This window comes from Cupressus sempervirens, chromosome 6 (assembly GCF_028749045.1).
Source record: "Cupressus sempervirens isolate cs-2001-9-10 chromosome 6, ASM2874904v1, whole genome shotgun sequence".
Lineage (NCBI taxonomy): Eukaryota > Viridiplantae > Streptophyta > Pinopsida > Cupressales > Cupressaceae > Cupressus > Cupressus sempervirens.
The window spans coordinates 453,112,094-453,121,769 of NC_143123.1; the positions used below are offsets into that span (position 1 = coordinate 453,112,094).

General features: G+C 36.1%; 2 protein-coding genes across 2 annotated transcripts in view; one reads left to right on the top strand and one right to left on the bottom strand.

The window, feature by feature from the left end:
• LOC149553031 (haloacid dehalogenase-like hydrolase family protein) overlaps positions 1 to 9,072 on the bottom strand; it is a 381,367-nt gene extending 372,295 nt beyond the window's left edge. The window contains exon 1 of the mRNA XM_089788543.1: positions 8,615 to 9,072. Coding sequence (XP_089644669.1) covers positions 8,615 to 8,987 — 373 coding nt within the window. The 5' untranslated portion in view covers positions 8,988 to 9,072. The remainder of the gene's footprint in view (positions 1 to 8,614) is intronic.
• LOC149553032 (uncharacterized) lies at positions 1,347 to 4,552 on the top strand. Its single transcript, XM_089789550.1, has 7 exons — positions 1,347 to 1,503; positions 1,643 to 1,875; positions 1,991 to 2,143; positions 2,284 to 2,441; positions 2,827 to 3,232; positions 3,375 to 3,700; positions 4,526 to 4,552. Exons 1-7 carry the CDS (start codon positions 1,415 to 1,417, stop codon positions 4,550 to 4,552), a joined length of 1,392 nt encoding a protein of 463 aa, XP_089645676.1. The 5' UTR covers positions 1,347 to 1,414.
• Positions 9,073 to 9,676: the final 604 nt, after the last annotated feature.

The window sequence follows — 9,676 nt, forward strand, 5'->3', positions numbered from 1 at the left end:
AATCATCTGCACTGTCTGCTTGAATAGTGGTGCCAAAATTTTCAAGATTTTCCATATGATCTCATCTTCTTCTTTAGTTCCTTCACAAGCCTTGATTCCTACAACAATTTCTAAAATTCTGCCAATATAGCTTCTTACAAATTCATCTTCCATCATTTTAACTTCTTGAAATAAACATATCCAATTTTGTAATCTAACCATAGTTCCAAAAATTGCCATGAAATCGCCGAAATCGCGATAAGATTCATGGCTCACGATTTTTTTGGAATCGGAAATCGCTGGTGGTGATTTTTTCCTGTGAATCGCCTGAATCGCCAAAATCGGCGATTCATGGCAAAAATCGCCAAAATCGCCATCGTGAATCTCCAGAAATCGGTCGCGGCAGCAAGGATAGAAAGTTCAATTTTTTAAAAAAAACACATGTTTTATTTGCTTTCTAAGTTGACTTTCCTCTTTGTTATAACCCTAAAGAGCCTTCTATTTGCTTAGTATGAGTAGAAGAGAGGAAGAGTAAGAGAGAAGAAGAGAAAAGGGAATCCATAGGTTTCCAACCGGCAAGAAGGAAGAGCACCAAAGAGATCAGAAGTCCATCTGGGGAGGCCATAAATTGCATTGGGAGCATTAAAGAGTCAATATCAACACTCCTCAACTCATTTGCAAGAGGTAAGTGTTGGTTTTTTTTTTGCATGTTAGTGTAGTATGCATTTTTTGTTAAATTTTTTTAGTGTTCATTTGCAAATCTTGAATGTTTTTTATTTTTACTAAATTGCAAACTAGGGTTTGTTGTTTTGTAGTTTTTGTTTATTAGTTGCAAACTTTGATTTTTTATATGAATTTTTTTATTGCAGCAGCCCTTTACTTTCATTTTCCAATTTCCACAATGGGTAAAAAAGATGAATGCTGGAAATATAATGAAGAGTTTCCTGGGAGAACCAAATATCAAACAAAATGTATATTTTGCAAAGAAAAAATAAATTCGGAAGGTATCTATAGATTGAAATACCACATTGCTGGCATACCTGGCCATGATATCACAGTTTGCACTCATCAAACCGTTGAGGCAAAACGCTCTTGTTTAGTGGCATTAGAAAAAATTGAACAAGACAAGTTGACTAAGAAAATGCAACTTGAAGGGTTAAGAGGTATTGGCTCCCGTGCTCCCACATCCACAACCGCATCTACATCTGCAAGTGCATCTGCATCAGCTTCCGCATCCGTAGATTGTGTTGGAGAGGGTTCTTCTAGGCCTCCTCTTCATCCTAGTGCTAGTGCTCATGTGAGTGTTAGTGGTAGTCGGTCTCATACTGAGACAGAGTCCAACACCAACCTATTGCGGCCTAGAGTGCGAAAAAACAGAATAGATAGTTACTTTGTGCCCCGCACTACTCTTGGCTCCCAACCCACGCTTGAGGGCATGGGTTTGAACAAGGAGATTCATGATGCTGCCAGAAAAGAGATTTGCAAATTCTGGTACTTTTGCAACATTCCATTTATTGCAGCCAGGTAATTGATTCTTTTTTCTTTGTTATCTTCAAAGTTAAAGTTAAAAGTAAAAGTAAAACTTTAATAATATCTACTTGTTTTATGATTTTAGTTTTTGACATCTAAATTTCTAATCAATATCATTATCTATTTGTGACAGGACTCCTTATTGGCAGAACATGATAGATGCAGTTACCATTTGTGGTCCGGGGTTTAAAGCCCCAACTGAGGCTGAGTTGAGTGGATACCTCCTAGAGGAAATGGTTGAGGATATGAGGCATGAGCTTGAGGACAACCGAAAGGAGTGGATCGCAAAGGGTTGCACCATCATGACTGATGGTTGGACAGATAGGAGGGGAAGAACACTCCTCAATTTTCTTGTATCCTGTGGAGGTGATTGATCATTCTACTTTCCTACATACATAATTTTGAATCGTGATTGACTATTTCAAATTTTGATTTGTTGATTGCTAATAGTAATTATAATTCGTTGTTTTGTTACTTGTAGGATATACCATGTTCCTCAAATCCATTGATGCTTCTGCTCATGTAAAAAACGCCACATACTTATGTGAGGTTATTGAGGAAGTTATAACAGAGGTGGGGGAACAACATGTGGTGCAAGTGGTGACGGATAATGCAGCAAGTTATGTTGCTGCAGGTAAACTTTTAACTTTTTAAGTTTTGAAAATAAATTTATTTGAATTTTAACTTTTTCTAATTCTAACTTAGAATTTCTAAGTTTCCTAAGTTCTAACATGTTTGAAATTTGAATTTCTAATTATCTTAAAATTGTTGTAGGCAAACTTTTGATGGAGAGGCACCCCACCATATTTTGGTCCCCTTGTGCAGCACACTGCCTTGACCTCATGTTGGAGGAAATTGGCAAACTTGAGTGGGTCAAGTCATGTGTGGAAAGGGCAAAAAAAATATGCAAGTTTATTTATAATCATTCATTTGTCCTTAGCACAATGAGGAAGTACACAGGAGACAAAGAGTTAGCTTGTCCAGGGATCATGAGGTTTGCCTCGAATTTCATCACCTTGCAGTCCTTGTTGACATCAAGGGATGATTTGAGGAGCATGTTTGTTGGGCGGGAATGGATTTCATCTTCCTATGCTACGACCACTGCAGGGATAGATGTGGTGGATTGCATATTTGATGATGATGGTTTTTGGAAACCTGCTAGAGAAATCCTTAACGTAATTTTATTGCAATTTAACATTTAATATTTTACAGTTTACTATGCTAATTGTTTAATGATTTAGTTTTACCTTAAGTTATATTATTGAATTATTCTATGTTTAAGTTTTGACTCAAATTTTTGTTTTACTTTATATGTAGGCCACTGAGCCCCTTGTATCTCTCCTACGAACTGCTGATGGGGAGAAGCCCTCTATGGGCTACATATATGAGGGCATGGATAGGGCCAAGGAGGCCATTAGAACTCAGTATGCAGGAGTGCAGGAGAAGTATGCCCCTATTTGGGACATCATTGATAGGAGATGGCAGAATCAGCTCCACAGACCCATCCATGCAGCAGCTTACTTTTTGAATTCGGCATTTCGTTTCCGTCCTGACTTCAAGGCGGATGAGGAGGTTCTCACCGGATTATATACAATGATCCAGAGGTTGAGTACTGATGAGGATAGCAGTGCTGCAATTATTGAGCTTGATAAGTTCAATAATAAAGAAGGGCCACTTTTCTCTAGCAGGGTAGCCATAGATGCTCGGGAAACAATACAGCCAGGTAAAAATTAAATAATATATTCAAAATTCCAATGTTCATGAATCTAGATTCTAAACTTAAAGTTGATTATGTAATTTTAGAGTTAACTTGTAATTTGTAATTTGTAAATGAGACTAATTATTTTTATTTTCCCTTATTTCAGATAGATGGTGGCAAATGTTTGGGGCCACAACCCCAAAACTTCAAAAAATTGCCATTCGTATTCTGAGTCAGCCAAGCAGTGCTTCTGGATGTGAGCGCAGTTGGTCCATGTTCGAGCACATCCACTCGAAGAGGAGAAACAGGTTGACAGTGCAGAGGTTGAATGATCTTGTCTTCGTTCATTACAACCTCCGTCTTAGGATCAGACAGATTTTGGGCACTGACTCCTCTCCGATCATTTTGGAGGAGATTGATACAGAATCAGAGTGGCTCACAGAGATTGTAGATCCAATCTTCACTGAGGAAGACCGTGCATGGATTGACCAGGTGGATATAGAGGCTGAGGCAGCTAGAGCATGTTCTTCAGGCATTGGTAGACGTGCACATGCACGCACAGACACAGGCCCTAGCGACATTCGTGAGCCCATCTTATATGCGGGAGATATGGCTCGACAGTCCTCTAGGACCTACATTAGACACCTTGCTACTAGGCAGACTGGATACTCAGAAGCTGAGGCTGAGGCTGTAGCCGAGCTTGAGGATGATGTTGAGGATGATGATGACTATGAACCTGAGGCTTGAGCTGGAGCCTTGTTTTTATATTTTGTTTACAGATATTGATACTGAATCATTGATAGACATATGTTTCAAACTTTCATGGATCTTCATCTTAGATTCTTACATAAATTTATGATTTGATGTCTTATGGATCATCTTGCATACATTCTATGATTTAAATCATTATGATCATTTGATTTCTATTTACTTCAGCTAGCCTACAATTTACATTTTAGATAACATAGTTACGTATGTGATGGATTTTATGTTCCATGTTTATGTATGTTAAGTTTTAACTTCTATTTAATGATGTTATAGTGTGCTTAAGTTATATTCAATAACGGGTGCATGAAATAAGTTTTAAATTGTTAAAATCTTTAAATTTAAAGGGTTTTTTCAAATTTGCCGATTCATCGCCGATTCATTGCCGATTCACGATTCGATTCGGCCTTGCCGATTCCGATCCGATCTCGATTCACGTTTCTTTGAATCTAACCCTTTTAGCATGTTTATCACCTTCAAAAGTAAATTCCAAAGCTTTCCAAATATCACTAGATAACTCTAAAGATTTGACCTAATTGTACTCATTTTCAGGAAGAGATGACAAAAGTGTTTCTCTAGCAAGCATGTTACACATGAACAAATCTCTTTCAGCTTCAGTGCACTCTTCAAGTTTGCTTTCTTCAAACTATGGTTTTCCCATTCTTTGTTATCAGCCAATATCCTAGACCCATGCATAGCAAATGTGTCTTCATCTTCTCTTTCCATTTGTCATAGTTAACTCCATCAAACTTAGGACTTTCTTTTCTGAAATGACCCGCCATTGATCTCCTTAAGTTGTTAAGTTTTTCATTCAAGGACCTAATGCTCTGATACCAATTGTTAGAAAATAAAGTCCACTAAGATAATTGAGAGGGGGGGTGCAACTTTTATCGACCTTATTAAACCTCAAACATGTGATCAATATAAACAGCAACCATAAGAAGATACACAATAACACCAAATATGTTAACTAAGGAAATCCTTGATCAGAGGGAAAACCCTGGTGGGGATGGTACCCACAAAATGATGTACATTATAAGAGGGGATAGACTCTATTAGGAGCTAATGAAACACATTCAATACATATCAATTCCTGTTAGGAGACTTTGAATCCCTATGAAGAGATTCTAACCTTGTTAAGAGTTGTAGAAGGCAAAAGGACCCACTATCTAAACAACTTCAGGGGCAAGACCACCGAACTCATTGTCCAACTAACCTTTGTATTATTCCTTTTTCAAAATAACAGAAATACAACTGATCTCAGCAACTCAAACTCTTGCTCTGTCCTCTTACCGTGCCTTTTCCACACCAAACACTTCCCAGATCTCAATACAAGATCTACAAACTTCCATCACAATAAACCCTTTGATCGCTTACTCGCATTATACTTCGCATCCACACACACTTTATCCACTTGATACATTCACGATTTCATCTCAACAAAACTTTCCTTTATACCAAGTCCTCAAAATAATTCATTGAATCGGCCTTAAGGCTTTCCCAATTACAATTACAATTACAACAGGACCTTACTAAGATAACACACTACATGACATCTTTTCATAATTATATAATACTGTCGGCTCATAGTCTTTATAAAACTTTCACACATGGGACCTCAGAGTTCGCGCACTTGCTGATGTCATCATCAAGATGTCTTCTACCTCTATCTAACTTTGCTCATCCAAATTTAGAAACCACTTCTCACGAACTCTGTCTATAAATTGTCTTCTATAAATCTTGAATAACTGCTACTAGTCTTCAACTTTCCACACACGCTCTTAGCTTCTGTCTAACTTTGCTCATCTAGATTCTATCCCTGTTAGGAGATATAATCCAATTACTAGAACCCACTTCTCAGGAACTTTGTCTATAAACTGTCTTCTATAAATCTCGAATAACTGCTACCAATCTTCAACTTTCTACACGCATTCTTAGCCACATCATCAAGACACTCTGTAGAACATGTCCTTAACTAAGCTTGACCTCATCTTCAATCCTCGATCCATATGATCTCAATCTCTGCCTGCTACTCTACCAATCTTCTAGGTATGTTGACAGCAATGAAAAACATAGTCATGAATGCAACACACAATCATGCTATCAATCTCTCCAATGCTCCAGCGATGCTAGAATACTCCCCCATAGGAATATCATCAGCATTCATGCTAACATATCCATCCTAGTATCATGTTACAGAGATTAGTAATAGACTCGACCTATTTGATTTTAAAGGATTGGATAATGCAGCAGCAAGTATCTCAAATATAATGTTGATGCAATCACAAGTACACACATATCTCCTGCAGCTACCAAGCATTAACACATTTATTGTTGTTTAATAATCACTGCCCAAATTTCTAATTAAACCTCAGTCAGCCCTTTAAAATAAATCGCGTCCTTGCAGATAATTACATTGAACGAGGTTGGCCCTTATTAATCATAATCTCTTTAGCTTTGGTTGTCCCTTATTGATCATACGCCCTTAAGCTTTGGTTGGTCCTTTCTGATTTTGTTATCACCCATGTATTATTGCCTATAAAGACTACAATCAGTATTTACTAATGGTTGCCAACCCTAGTTTGGTGGGGTGTGTGACATGAAAACTTAAAACACAAAGACACGAATGCTTTGGTAAATTAAATCAAGAGATTGGTACAAAGCCACAATGTTTCCCCTCATGGATGTAGAGTTCAAAAATGGACATGATTTTCTTAAGCAATTGACTCATCTGGAAAATAGGAGGATAAAAACTTTCAATTCGAGATTCAAGAAGTTGCCATTGAGGAACACTCAAAATGTAATAAGTAGTTATTGATGCAAGATATGTGTGCATAGCAACAAAACAAATTGGTTGATTCCACCTTCAAGCATATCAATTGGACTAGTGCATACCTCAAAAAAAATTAAAGGGCCAAGAAGGTTGTTGCAGATGCAAGAGATGTGCAATTGCTTATTTGCATCAGCACACCCCTTTGGCATTGTTTTGATCCTTTTTGAATGAGGAATTTCTCAAGCCACTAAAAACCCAATTGCTTCATGCTTCATTCTATTGTAGAGAACCCTTGAGTTGCAAAAGCCCTTATTTTATTATGATTATGACACAAGAGTGGACTACATGGGATAAGTCCAAGATAGATTATGAGGTGAAAGAGATTGTGATCAATTATGTGTTCTCATCAAATGAAAAATATGTCACATCTCTTGTATCCCCAATTTTCACAATCATCAATTGTGGAGGTTCTAGCAAGACTTTGGGGCGATTCCTAAGTGAATTAAAAGAATGTTCAGCTACATTGAGGCTTTCATTCATGACAAGAATCCATCCTAGAGCTCTACCATGAACATGTACAATCTTTTATTCATGGAAAATTTTACATATGGCAACATTTATGGTTAATCCAAAATGATACTTGAAAAATTCAAGTAGAGTTATCCCCATCAAGGACAATGAGTAGAACTCCAATTTGTTGTGCCCAAGCCCTATTAGCATTCTATCATGGGTTTAATAAGAGAAAATGGTCAAAATATAGCCTCGTCGCATTGTTAAGAGGAATAGGCTTAAAATGCTAAGACAGTAGAGTAACTTCTTGTTATGTACAATGCTTTGCATCTCATTGATCACAAGACACCTCAATACAAAATACCCATCGCATAGATGAGTGGACACAAATTGATGAGAACTAGGACGTGTAGTCAATTGGAGTCATATTTATTGGGAGTCTACTAGATCTGGTAACTCTTGCCATGATTAGTAATATTCAACATATTCATTGGACAAGAGATAAGATAACTTTATTAATGTCCAAGAAGTGACCACAAAACAGGTCAAAGGGACTGCCGAGAATACAACAAGAGACCATCCCACAGTGAAGGCACCAAAAAGTGCACAAACAAACAAGAAATAAAGCAGAAAAGCAAACAGAACAAGGGAAACGAGAACCACAAGAACAGGGTGAAGCCCCACCGAGGGGGCATCCCACACCTAGGAACCCGAAGCCCAATGGAATACACTCCATCATGTCCTCCACTAGACCCCATATGTTTCTCAAGGTCTCTTATCCTATTTTCTAATTTGTCATAGGTTAATGGATTGGGTTAGGGAAATATTTTAAGAATAAAAAATAAAGTTAGGGAAATAATTTAAGAAATTAATTTTTGTTGGTCTCAATATTGTTTATGCATGCACTGTAAAAGACAACTTCTAGGCTGCCTTAATGGAGCAGAATAAATCCTTATGTACCTTTTAGTGAAATTTTCTATTTTTTGGTAGAGTTACAAAAGTAAATTGGTTTCCACAGGCCCACTAGATACTCTGTATGCCTAAAGGAATCAAGCAACCATCTTATATTCAACTGCAGCACAATGCTGGGATTAGCCATCACCATACAATATATAATTTATTTTTTCATGAATTATTTTACTTTCAAAATAACTTCGAAAGTAGTTTTTCAAAAGTTTGTTAAACGGGAAATCTTATGTTTTATTTTATTGCGAATAATAAAACAATTGCAAAAAATAGCCTATAACAAACACATTGTTTGGAAGTTCTTGCGACAATGAGGTGCCCCATTATTTCAGACAGTAATTCCCACATAAAATTAAACTTTGAAAATTGAAAGTGGGAATTCAGATAATTACCCGTTCCCATAAATGGAATGAAATCTTCTTGCGTGACCTCTACTCCCATTTCTAAAAATGTATCAACGGCAGCCAGACGAGAGGCCTCCTCGCTGTTGCACAGAACGCCGTCCATGTCAAACAAAACTGCACTGACTTTATGGGCATCTGACGATTGTTCCGACGCCTTCACAGCCTCGCCACTTACATAAATCTGGTCTTTGGCGGAACATGGGAAGAGTTTAAAGGATTTAAGTCTAATATTTTTCCCTGTTTGAGGTAGATTTGAAGCCCGTAAACGAGCAGGAGTTAAATTGCTTTTGTTTAGGTGAACTAAATTGTTCTTGTTCAGAATTGTGTTGCTGAAGATTGTACAGCGCGCTGCCATTGTCATTGCCCTGTTCTTTGCGCGGGTATTTTTTGGTTCGGCAACGAACTGAGGTACAGAAAATTGGCCGCTGTTATGCCATGTCAAGATATGGCTATCCAATGATATTTGGCCTTCATCAAGCCACGTGGCATTCTCTTTGATGACTAATGTTTATACCCAGGTAAATTCAAATATGACATTAACACTAACCAATCAAATACAAGAATTTAAAAGATTATATGAGATTTCAAATGTTTATATATTTTTTTAATTTTTTATTATTTTATAAATCACATTTTTCATTCATTCTATTGGTTCATACTATTTTTGGTGGGGGAGAAAATTAATTTTCCTCAACAAAAAATACAAATATTTTCTAACAATTTCATCTTACATTAATTATATTTAATCATATTTAATTATATTTAATCATTTTTTCTAATTTTTTTAAAACTTTACTTTTTTTAATAAAAGTAGTTAAATTATTACTATTATTTTACTTTTATAAAAATAAATTAAATAATATTGTTTTTTAATTATATTTTATAATAGTGTTTGTAATATGTATAATTGATAAATTTTACAATTTTTAAATTATATTATTTATTATTATTATTATTATTTATTTAAACAATTTATCATTTAGTTTAAATACATTTAAAACTTACATATATTTTTTAATATTAAATTAATAATTATATTTTATATCAAAA

Bases quoted from the DNA above. Each gene is read 5' to 3' on its own strand.
- LOC149553032 (XM_089789550.1), top strand. From the start codon at position 1,415: ATGGGTTTGAACAAGGAGATTCATGATGCTGCCAGAAAAGAGATTTGC. The intron at 2,442-2,826 runs GTCCTTAGCACA...CTTTATATGTAG, and splicing joins TTATTTATAATCATTCATTT to GCCACTGAGCCCCTTGTATC. The intron at 3,701-4,525 runs GTGGATATAGAG...ACTCATTTTCAG, and splicing joins ACCGTGCATGGATTGACCAG to GAAGAGATGACAAAAGTGTT.